We start from the raw sequence: 12,599 nt of genomic DNA on the forward strand, positions 1-12,599 counted from the left end.
TAAAAGCAAGTGAATGTCAGAGGTGAAACTCGAACGTGTAGTCTACTTGAAGTGTGTGCTCCTACTGATCATGGTTGAACTCCCCTCTGCAACCCACGGAATCTCTACAGATGCCATTTCTCACAATTTCTTTGACAATAATTATCAAAATTTACGATAACAGAAGAAATATTGCATTTTCTTGTACGAATGAATGTTTTAGGCTTATTGAGTTATGTTTACTAATTACCCTGTAACTACAAAAGTAAGAGGAATTTTGACAAAATATTTCCTATACGTATTCTCAGTTGCCATATGAAGCTCCATGAATTTTTCATGACTGCATTTTTCGCCCTATACCACCATATATAGGGGTTCCGGCCGGCCCCCTTAAGTTTTAACAGTAGAAAGTCTGAGAATTTGAATTAAAGTTGTTTCTTGAAGTAACCTATATGTTTTTCCATAAGTTAAACTCTTCTCACCAACACTAATATTTTCCAGCAAAAATTAAAAGCCTCATTTGGGAAGAATCTAAGTTATTTATACCTGGTGTGGCATCACCATCACTGACATTTATTGCATCAGATTTACCTGTTTTGGGGCTAGATTTCTGACCAGTTCACTCTTGTATTATTTGCCTTGTGCAATTTGCCAGAATTGTCATCCATAACAAATCCTGGTACTACTATGCCTTTTCTCCATGTCTTTATAGGCTTTCCAAATGATTAGTGCTTGCCACTTCTCTAACTGACTTATCATTACCCCAGTATTATGTGTCAGAAAGGAACAAAGATGATCATTGCTTAATCCTGGTGTAGAGTTGATATGAGGAGTCGTTGCTTTGCACTCTTAAAGACTATTCTTGATGGTCGGCAATTGACTTTGAATGGACGACAGTTAGATTATTGTTAGGCACCAGGGATGAACATTTGACACTTACTATACTAAAATTAACCTTAGGATTCAAGTGTATTTCACAAGTATTGTTTCTGGCTGAGATGGAGTCTTCAAGTGTATGGAGTGGTTATTAGAGACAGTATTCTCGAACTAGTGAAGGTGCAATAATACTGTGGCCAGACCCGACATAATTAGATAAGTTACCGTAGAACCACATTAGATTATACAGCAGCTATGCTATAAAAAATGCTAATTTATTGAAGATCACCAATGAGGACTGCATAAATTTCAAGTCATTCTACTGCATGTATCTTAAATACAGAACAGAGTATGGGTCTCATACCCTCCTGCCTTGATCAGTGATTACAGTTAGTATTGTAAACTAATGGATTGTACACTTCTACTTCTAAGATTAATGTTTTTCAACAGATATAAACTACTGTTTTGTAAGGTATTCAGTATCCCCCTAATAGTTTATTTCACCAGGTATTATATTGACCTTCAAGTGAAAAGGGATGCTAGTGAGATATGAGTAATTGGTTCCTTAGTGGGCCATATTATTTACTTGCTACAATAGTTAACATATTGGTCTGGAATATGTAATTTACAGTTTTCTACAAATTAAGAATGAATGGCTTTTAACCATAAAACCAGTACTATATTTTTGTTCTTTCTTGTATGATATTGCTAAGATTTTTTTAATTATGCCTCAAAAGCATTATGAGTTTCTGAATATAATAAAGCATATTAAATGTTATTAAATGTCATTTTTCTTTATTCTAGGCAAAACAGAACTTAATATCAAAGTATGAAGAAGCAGCTCAGCTGTCTGAAGAAGTCAACACCATGAAGGGTGAAATGGGTGAGTATGCTTTATGTATGTCTTTACAAGAGGCATTCAGAGAGCAACTTATCATATTGTAGTGTATGGTCTTTTTTCTATAAAATTAAACTGTGTACATACAGATGACAGCTATCGCCTTACTCTGTCAAGTTTCTCATTTCAGTAGGTGATCAAGCAGTCATTTTTCTTCTTTTTGCCTGATATGTTGTTGACAAATCTTAAATGCTAAGAGAAAACAAGAAATATGAGGCACACTACAGTAAGTTTTTTGTAACCTTGTATTCCCCAAACCATCTTTTATCACCCTCATAATGGACAAAGACACTCTAATGTCTCATGAACATTAAGGGAAAAAGTCATATTCTACAAGCATTTTAACTTGGCATTACCTTGTAAGGAAACTCTGAATGGCATTATCACATAAGGAAACTCAGTATATCACTCAGAAGGAGAACCAAGCAAGCTCAGCCATTTCATCAGAGACAAGTCGGTTGGTATTTGTTTTTTGCAATACACACCCTTTGTATTAACTAACGATTTATATTTGTATAACTCTTATTTAAATGATGTACTCCTCATATTTCACTTGTCAGGCCATGTACAGCCAAACCTTGACTTATGAGTGAACCAACATATGAGTTTTCAGAGGTATGAGCCAGCGTACTCACAATTTTTTGCTTTGAGAAGCTAGCTGATTTTTCAGTTGTGAGCCAGCGAGCTTTGAGAAGCTAGCTGATTTTTCAGTTGTGAGCCAGCGAGCCTTGGAGACGCTATCTCCCAGTGTGTACACCATTGCCAGCACTGAGCTGCACAATCTTGCTCAGTTCACATAGTTACCTTGCTGTGTGAGCATCTTGTAGCATTTCTCTTTCTTTTCTTTTTTTTTGTTTCCCAGTAATTTTGGAGTATTTCATATTTTTCACCAATGATCCTAAGAAAGTAAGTGTCAAGACCAGTGCTGAGAAGAAGAAAAGGCTGATTACATTGGATATGAAACATGAAATCACAGAAAAACATGATCAAGGTGTGCATGCTATGGACTTGGCAAGGCAGTACAATCGGACTACTACAATCTGTACTGTTTGAAGCAGAAAACGTCGATAAAGGCTATAATGCCAGCCAAGAGTGTTAAGATTATTTCAAAGCTCTGGACCTGCCCATTGAGAGATGGAGAAGTTATTGTTGGTGTGGTTGAGTGAAGCAGCTTGCAGGAGACATTGTGCCGGAGAGCATCATCTGTGAGCAGGCACGAGACATCCATGTTGATTTGGTGCAGAAGACGCTGGGAGCATTGACAGACGAGGCATTGGAAGTCATTAAAGCCAGTCAGTGCTGGTTTGATCATTTTTAAAAAAGTGGACCAGCATTCACTCTGTGTCAGGCATGACATGGCAACAAGTTCCGAGGTGAAGGCTGCTAGGAGGACCTATGTAATGGTAGAGGAGACGAGCTTGCCAGGCCACATACCTATGAAGGATAGGCTAACCCTTGCGCTGTGTGCAAATACGAGTGGCAACTGCAAAGTTAATCTGCTACTCATATATACCTCTGAAAACCTCAGAGCCTTTAAGTCTCATAAGGTAACCAAAGAAAATCTGCAGGATATGTGAAGGGCAAACTTAAGGCATGGGTCACCAGGGATATCTTCATTCAGTATGTAAACATGGTTGTTGGTCCTACCATCAAGAATTACCCCGCCACAAATAAAGCCTTCCTTGTCCTCGACAGAGCTCCTGCATAATCACCAACCCTCACAGACAACCTCTACAAAGAATTCAAGTTTATAAAGGTCCTCTTCCTTCCATCCAACACCACTGCTATCCTGCAGCCCATGGACCAGCAGGTGGTTACAAATTTCAAAAAAATTTTCACGAAGCACCTTTTTAAGTGCTGCTTTTAGGTTACGGAGTCCACAAACCTCACCCTTAGAGAGTTCTGGAAGGATCACTACAATATCGTGACTTGTCTCAAAATTTCGACGTGGCCTGGCAGGGTGTTACAAGAAGGACCTTAAACTTTGCATGGAAGAAGCTGTGGCCTGAGATTGTAATGTCCAAATGGGACTTCAAAGGTTGGAACCTGAAGAGCTACTGATGGAGAATTTTCTGTCCCTCAGAAAGTCCATGGGCCTGGAAGTGGATAAAGATGTTGACGACCTCACTGAGGAGTACAACGAGTAACTGACAACAGAGGAATCAAAGGAGCTACCGCAGCAGCAGTGTACGGAGGCTTTGCGGGTGTTTTTGGAGGGGGAGGGGGAGGTGGGGAGTGGGTTTTGGAGGGGGAGGGGGAGTTTTTGGTTTTTTGGAGGGGGAGGGGGAGGAGCCAGTGTCAGAGGAGGTTGCTACAAGTGAGATTAAGGAAGTGTTGTGAATGTGTGAGAAAATTGTAGCGTTTATTGAAAAGAAATACCCGGAAAAATTTGCAACAGGTTGTGTGCCGGAGCTGTTTAACGACACTTGCCCAGCTCATTTTAAAAAATTGTAAAGGACAGGAAGAAACAACCTCCTTGGACAAGTTTTAGTGAAACACCCTGTATGTCAAAGCGGGGAAAGTGTTACGAAAAAGGCAAAAGTCAGTGAAGAAGATTAAAGAAAAAAAAAATGATCAATACATGTACCCACAGTACCCCAGAGCTGGCATTGCATTCTTGTGAAAAACCATTAATCCATTTCCTTTTATGCTTCTCCTATGTATCATATCCTTTTAAATTCTAAAAAAGATCTTGGAAACTGTTAAGCACAGTAGTGAATGCAACAGTGTATATAGAAATAAAATATAAAAAAGAAACACTAGTATGTGCCCCACATGTGAGTGTGATGTGCATTTATCAGCTGATTTGATACTGAGCAAGTACATGACTTAGTTACTATTACTATTTTGTACTTGTATTCTGGTATCTCCATAGGTCTGATAAACCTTTCAGTCAAATTTATTAAAGTAGGAGTCCGAGTGTCTGGTGTGAGTAGGGCTTATCAAAGATACATGGCATTGATTTACTTTTTATTTCTAATGGCAAAATTTTTTTACAAAATCCTTATGGCATCCAAACCATATTGTAAGATACATGAATTTAGGCAGCCATATATCATTCATTGGAACCAATTGTAAATTGTAATGCCCCGTATTTAGTGACTAACACAACTATATTAATTTTATTAAAACAATTCTAATGATAATCAATGAATGAAAAGGAAAAAGCACAAGGGCAAACATTCATACAACTGCTGGCAGAAGTTGCAATTTCATGTAAGTGATATATGTTTGCAATGAATGTCTTTTTACTTCCTCATATGTTATGTATCTATCCTATCTTAATTATTGATAAAATTAACATGTCTTTTAAAGAGATGAATACATAATAAAATGTAGTGCCCTAAAACATAAAATGCCTTGGCTCAAGTTGCGTACAAAGTGGTTTGGACAATGTAAAGATTTCATAAATTATTCTATGCCATATCAAATAAACCCTGTCCACACACCTAATGATTTAAATAAAATGTTTCATTAGATTTTTATACATTTGCAAGCAATGCTTATTTTATTTTATGTTATGCTCGTGTGTATTGTTGCACTCTGTACTATATTCAGCAGCTTGAAAGATCCTCTTGAAAACTGTCATTATTGGGTATTTCTTTGCCAGTTGGTTGAGTAGGCAATGATTAATGCTGGACCTTTATAAACATTAGATAACCCACATAACACTACCCCAACCTCATGCTCTGTACCAAATTGTTTGAAAATAGAAAACTAGCTCATTTACTTATTTGGTCAGAACTATAATTTAGAGGTAAATAAACTGACTCACTGTTAACCAGTTTGGATATGTGAAGGCTCTGAAAAGTACCACCCTATTTGGGAGATAAGTCACTTTAAAGTGAAAGTGACTTCAGTTTCCTGATATGATTTTTTATATGATTTTAACCACTTTGACTAGCTTTGTTTGTATTGTGTTTTTACATTGCATGGAAGCAGTGATTATTCAGCAACGGGACTAACAGCTTTACGTGACTTCCGAATCATGTCAAGAGTGAATTTCTATCACCAGAAATACACATATCTGACTCCTCATTGGAATGACCGAGAATCAAACTCGCGGCCACCCAAGTGCCAAGCAAAAACCATACCAACCATGCCACTGAGTGTTCACTTTGACTAGCAATCAGTTTTGTCTTTGGATGCGATTACATTCTAAAAATAACTATTGCTTAAGAATATGTATGTAATTGGGTTGTAAGTTTTTATATATATAATTTGGATGGATCCAGTGGTGGCATTGCATGGGATGATAGTGGTACTGGGACCAGTCTAGCATGTCCATGGCCAGGACAGGACATATCTGAAGAACTGGAATGATTGGTTGTCACAGGAAGCACAGGACAGAAGTCAAGGTTGTCCTTCTTACCTGAGAAGACCAAGTGGGCAACTGATACTAGCAAGCTTGTGAACCAGGGACCAGTCACAAGAAAGTTCATGTACCAGGCTAACATTTTTGCAAACTGTCAAAAGGATCATTATTGCTCTTCAGTGTGACTTCCATGAGACTTTTCAGCTTTTTTGTGCTTCCTAGAGTCGAGAGACAGGAAAGGCAAAGAGGATTAGGAGGAAGAGAAGAGCAGTGAGGAAGAACAGCCTTTGCCCATATAGGATGTTGTCAAGTGTGGCATTCAAGGAGGGACAGTAGTTGCTGAAGCAGCAACAGCAACAGGTCTCATGAGGAGAGGCCAAACCCAAAGTAGGAGCATCAGCTGAGACCAGTGCAGGGGCCAAGGATAGATATCAGTTAAACCTGAAGAGGGCGACAGCACTTCCAATAAGTTGCTTCCTTAGGGTACCTCAGAGTAGTAGTCGGCAATGCAGAATCACTTGAAACAGGAACAGAAGGGTTGATTACCTTACCCAAGCTTTGAGCTGGTTGGTTACTGTATAACTAATTGATCTCCCTTTGGACTGAGCCATAGACAAATGTCCAGGTATCATCTCTGAGGCAGAAGCAGGGGTTACAGCAGAGGGAGATCAATGAAGTCGGGCCAGAGAGAATAGCAGCGTTTCACTTGGAAGACAGGTGATACCATCTTGGATCCTTTTCTCTTCAACCCATACTTTTTCCACTGGGCAGATTAATTTCCAATCTCCACACAATACATGCTGCAGCCAGCATACAATCCTAACCTCTTAATAATACACTAAGGAAAGGAGGCTCAATATTCACAGTAGACATATACAGTGATCACATAAACACTATTCATGCCCAGGACATATAATCATACTTAGAAGGAGGAGAATCAGCCATCCTCTCTCTAATCAGTCATACTCAAAATCAACAACTAGGTTAAAATCACAAGCTAAGCATCACACAGAGCATAAGCAAACCCAGAGTCCTGAATATTAACAGCCATCTTAAAGCAGCCCAGCATCGCCAGAGATGTCCTAACAGGAGCGAAAACAGAGAAAAAGTGAAGATTGTCAAGTGAGTGGGTGGAACCCCTACCCCGTCACCTACTACTATTTAACTACTTTCTTACCATGCTTCAGTGACTCAAGTAGTTTCTGTGCAAGGAACAGTTAATTTTGAAACACAAATGAGTAATTAGGCTATAAATAGCGAGTGTCTTATTAACAAATAACTACATCACTTTGAGGACAGCCAACTAAACAAAGAACAGACTTACTTTTCAAAAGGAAGGATTAACTCATATAGTAGATGGTAACTGGTGAAGGCAGGCATTTATTAAAACCAGGACTGGGAAAGAGAACCTCATTGATTGACAGTTAATATAGGTCTTCCATACTTGTGACATTCTATAGAAAAATACATTTATATATTGTAACCAAAATTGATGAAGGTACAGTAATCCTGTATGAGCATTAACATTAAGGCGGGTATAAAAAATAATTTAACAAAGACAGATCCTTGCTAGCCATTTTCAGAGTAAGAGACTTGCCAACAATGAATCAATCTGCCACCAGAAGCCTTGTGGATAGAGATGCATAAGCTGCCAGGTGGCACTGTTAACTTTCTTTTGTGGTTTCTTTAGTTTGAGCAGATTCACAAAAGGCTAAAGTACTAATGGCATCTCGTTGAATCTTAGAAATGATCAGTTTTGGGAGTGCTTTGATATCTAGATCACTAGTATGTAAACACTGCATATACCTGTGCAATCTGATGTATCTATAGAAAGTACAATCTCTTCAAACTGGTACTTCATATATAGCTGTCCATAACTGTGATTTTATTTCCTTTTCCTTACATTCTAATTTATCAATAGCATGTTTTTTACAGGGTATCATTAAAACACTATAGTGGTGTACAGTATTTTAATTTGTAATGAAACAACAGTTACACATGAAATATATCTTAATACAGGGTACAGTATTACATAAATTGAAAAAGCATATGTTCCAAGAAACAATTACTTTATATAATATAGATAATGTAAAATGAAACAAAAATTACACAGGAAGTCCCTTTAAACACAGAGTGCCAGTTAATCAGTTAGAGTCACTAGTGTTTCAATGAGGTTACCTTGGTGTTCTCGAAGTGCTCTTTCAGCTTTTATCTTTGGTATTTCCAATTCCTTCATAATCACTTCTACATCTTCTTTCTTAATGGACACTTTTGCCAATTCTTGATCTCGTGCAAGCTGAAAAATGAAGGGTGATTAACAAGTTATGTCATGGAGGTCATACTAAAAATTAATGTCTGACAATTTTTCTGCCACGGTATCTTGCATTTTACATATTTTATACTATACAGTTGGCTGTTGGTATACACGGATATTCACTTTACACACGTTATGTTTAGTTGAAAATCTGGATCATGTCAAGATTAGCGAATAGGTGGGGTCCACTGTACAGCATTTCCTATACATTACAGTATTAATTAAGTAAATCAAATTTTTGGATCATGTCAAGATTAGCAAACCAGTTATTTTTCAAGACAATAGTATACTACTTTGATTTAAATATTTATATATTATATATATATATATATATATATATATATCAAGGTGGCATACTGCCTTGAAAAATAGCTGGTTTGCTAATCTTGACATGATCCAAAAATTTTATTTACTTAATTAATACCGTAGTGTATAGGGAATGTTGTACATACAGTAGACCCCGCCTAATTTTGGTTCTGGATTTACAGATTTTTCTGTGGAACGTATATCCACATTATTTGCAGAAAATTGCCTATTTGCATAATTTGTCATAGAGGAATACTAACTAATTACTATATTTTCATATTTTTTGTAACTAAATACAATTTTCGTGATAAAACTATTAGAATATTCGGGTATAAGTACTTTTAGAGGGGTCTTTTGGTGTTTAAACTATCAAAATAGTCACTGATAAGCATTTCCTTTTTCAGAAGGGTGTCAAGTATTCTTGGATTTAGCTTATTTGTGACGGGGGGGGGGGGGGGGGGGTTGTGGTACACTGCCCCACAAATCCCAGGGGTTGACCATCCATAATTTTTTTTTACTTAATTGTATAATCAATATTGGTTATTATATGGTTTATATGGCCATAAACTGGTTGTTTGTGTGATCTGCTTTCATGGTAGGACCTGGTATGCTAGGTTAGGTTGAAACGCCTGTATTTCACAGTATATTATGCTATATTGCACAGTGCCTTAGGTCAGGTTTGGGTGCATCCCTGTAACTACCTTTGCAACACTTTCATTTAATGCTAATGCATTAGGTGATTGTTTTCATACTACTGACATTTCCATATTATGAGATATAATAAACCATGAGTTTTTTTGTATTAATTTGCATAACACCATTATTACATTTGAATTTGAAAATATAATTTTCTTATGTTTTAATGTGTGCTTTGAACATTTCTGGTGTTCATTTTACTGGCAAATAAATACTTTTAAAGAAAGTGGACCACAAACCTTAAGTCTAGAATATGAGTGACATAGATGGGCTTTAATCCTACTGATAGGGTAAACAACCGAGTGGGCTGGCTGCGGCCACCGTAACCATGTTCAGACCCACTTTCTTTAAAAGTACATTAACACGTCCTGACACTGGAGATGGGCACCAGTCACAAGTCATAGGTCATGGGAGCAACACCTCGAGACATGAGACTCGTGACTGGTGCCCATCTCCGGTGTCAGGACGTGTTAAAGTACTTTTTCTGAAGGTGGGCCCAAACACGGTTAAGGTGGCTGCAGCTGGTCCACTCGGTTGTTTACCCTAGTTCTCATTCAATAAAATCAAGTAAAGAACATTTTTAAACTATTATTATATACTAGGGTAAGGACTTGATACTGTAATACAAATGTCAGAAATGTTCACAGCATACATTAAAACAGAGCAAAATATCTTATGTTCAAAGTGCCTTAATGTTGTGAAGGAAAATTTTATTTTTTTCTGACTGATTGTGGTTTAGGCTATTCATTTCCTACCTCTCTGCACTGGTGGTTAAAATTATTGCAGAATAGTCCATAGTGTAGTATTTGGCTGGAAATAAAGTACCAGAGAATTATCACAATTTTACTATTATGGAGATATTTACCATCTTTTGTTGCAATATTTATCCCCATGGGGCTGGTACAGGTAGTTAGCCGAGTAGGGAGAGAAGATTAGGCATACTACAAAGGGGTAGCCTGGGCTAGTTAATGTGAATGATGTTAAGTGTTGCTTGGGGTATCCCCCTAGCAGATCAGGTCACTGTGCCCTAAGCAGGTTAGGAAGGTATAGGCTAGCTAGTACCTACTAAATCCTGGTTATGTCAAGGCATGTCACCAGAGGAAAGGTTTAGGTTAGGTTAGCAAAGGTGGTTTTGGTTAGGTTCACGTTTAAAAATTCAGGTTATGAGAGCTTACATACCTAACTAATATGTTTAGGGTATCAAATAATACGATTAGGCTACATAAGGTGCTGCTGAAGGGATATTAGGCTAGGTACCTAAAGGTAATAGCCTACAGGAATAGGCTACCCTGTTGTAGGCTATCCCTCGAGGGTCCAGTGGCTAAGTTAAGGTTACGCTGTTATTGGTTGAATCATGCCTCTGTTTTCTGGCCAAGTCATGTCACGTAGTACTTATTTTACTTACTTTATTCGTTTGTTCCTGTCTTTTCACATCGTTGATAACTGACATAAAATTCGCATCCGATTTGATTTCCTTCTCTTCCGCAAAGTTCGTCACTCTCTCTAAATCCGCTGCTCCACTATCATGTTTTGCGGCTTTCTTCTCCTTACTTTTGGTTTCCACCTCCTCCTCAATTTCGTGATTTTCGTCCTGAGACATATTGTGGAGTTTTTAAATCTTTTCGTAGAGTAATGACGGCCACTACGCACAGACACAATGCGGGTCTGTTTACATGCTACGATGGTTGCCAGAGGAGTCAGCTATCTTCTTCTTTACGATGGAAGTGATCGAACGCGGCTTAAGAGTTATCGTACTTAAATCGCTTTCACTGTTATATGTTTTATTTAATAGCCATGGCTTATGTTACGATAGTGGAATGTAGATTCATTTAAAGGCTACATCATGTTAAATTTTCCGCCGTTGGTTTTTTCACTGACCACTTCAAGTTGATCGCCTTTGCTGGTCCAGAGTTTGGTTGTCTACTTAATAGAATTTGTTTTCGGTACGAGTGATCATAATTGTAAAATACCGAAGTTTGATCATTATCTCTAGACCCCTTGTCGTCATCCTGCATATATTTTGCCATTTAATTGTTATATTCCCCGATAATAGAAATATCCAAGTTTCTTGCTGCTTTTGGTATTTGTTAATCTGGTTTGCATTTTTGTCAGAAATAATGTTTCTTTTAAACGTAGAAAGAGTAAATTAAGATAATGATAGTTTTCAAAATATATCAGAATTTATTTTTAAAAAGGAAGGAACAATGAATGAAGTGGTACAAAACCTGTAGAGGAAGAGAAAATTAATTGAGACATTAACATCCAAATCACTAGCTGCGCCAATTTAAATGAAAACTTTTGAAAATATAAAAAAGGGATTTGACGGAGGAAAAATCTATTTCTGGTATAGTTTTGAAATAAATTTTATAGTAGTTATATATATATATATATATATATATATATATATATATATATATATATATATATATAAATATATATATATATAGGGTCCTGAACACACGAAGGCACTGAGGATGTTTTACTACAAAAATGCAAACTATGTCTTCAGAAAGTATATTCTTTTCCAACATAATTGGATAAGAAGAATTAAACCCACTTTACTTAGTGTTAAAAATAATTCCATAAGAGCTATATTAATGTTGCACTTATAATATTTACATAAAAAATAGGTGTTCGTTAGACAACACTCAGAGTTACAGTTTTATCATCGCACTGATTTCATTAGCTCATTCTCACCATCTGTCAAAGTAGATCACCTAATGCTGTTGGTACTTGCAGAAACTTCTGTATTCACTAGAGGTTAAAGTTCAAATGCATCAGCCAGTCAGAAGTAAGAAAAGGGCTTTGGTGATGTATAAGGGGCTGATATTTCAGACTGGTAGATATTTACTGTCAGTGGAGAGAAAAAAAAAAAACTATGTTTCTCCTTTTAGTATTTCCTATGCACCTGATCATCTTTTTCACTTCATCCTAATCCTAGTCCTTACCCAGTTTTCTATCTGCATGAGGATCAAAGATTTTTTTCTTTTCTTTTCTTAAATTGAAGACCTTTTCGAATTTTCAGTTGTCTATGTGTATTAAGGGCATGCAAATTTTTCAATAATTATTAACGTTCAAGCAATCAAAAGGAATTCCATTTTGTAATTGTACAGTTAAATGTGCCGAGCTCTTAGTGACATACATTGTTTGTCATGGATTGTTTTTTGCATAGTTGTGCATCATGTAGTGATACTAACAGTTTTGGACACTGAATC

General features: G+C 37.0%; 2 protein-coding genes across 3 annotated transcripts in view; one reads left to right on the forward strand and one right to left on the reverse strand.

Annotated features, from left to right (window-relative positions):
* LOC135212029 (vacuolar protein sorting-associated protein 37B-like) overlaps positions 1–12,599 on the forward strand; it is a 44,530-nt gene that overhangs the window by 28,166 nt on the left and 3,765 nt on the right. For both annotated transcript variants that reach the window (XM_064245325.1, XM_064245326.1), the window contains exon 4: positions 1,660–1,738. In XM_064245325.1, coding sequence (XP_064101395.1) covers positions 1,660–1,738 — 79 coding nt within the window. The remainder of the gene's footprint in view (positions 1–1,659; positions 1,739–12,599) is intronic.
* LOC135212028 (huntingtin-interacting protein K-like) lies at positions 8,025–11,090 on the reverse strand. The gene is made up of 2 exons (XM_064245324.1): positions 10,790–11,090; positions 8,025–8,364 (listed from the first exon to the last, which is right to left on the reverse strand). The coding sequence occupies exons 1-2, from the start codon at positions 10,982–10,984 to the stop codon at positions 8,209–8,211; spliced, it is 351 nt and encodes a 116-aa protein (XP_064101394.1). The 5' UTR covers positions 10,985–11,090; the 3' UTR covers positions 8,025–8,208.

This window comes from Macrobrachium nipponense, chromosome 40, assembly GCF_015104395.2.
Source record: "Macrobrachium nipponense isolate FS-2020 chromosome 40, ASM1510439v2, whole genome shotgun sequence".
Lineage (NCBI taxonomy): Eukaryota > Metazoa > Arthropoda > Malacostraca > Decapoda > Palaemonidae > Macrobrachium > Macrobrachium nipponense.

What these genes read in the sequence shown, in the direction of transcription:
- LOC135212028 (XM_064245324.1), bottom strand. Translation starts at nt 10,984, where the DNA reads ATGTCTCAGGACGAAAATCACGAAATTGAGGAGGAGGTGGAAACCAAA. An exon ending in GACAGGAACAAACGAATAAA is followed by an intron (nt 8,365 to 10,789) that starts GTAAGTAAAATA and finishes TTCATTTTTCAG; the next exon opens with CTTGCACGAGATCAAGAATT.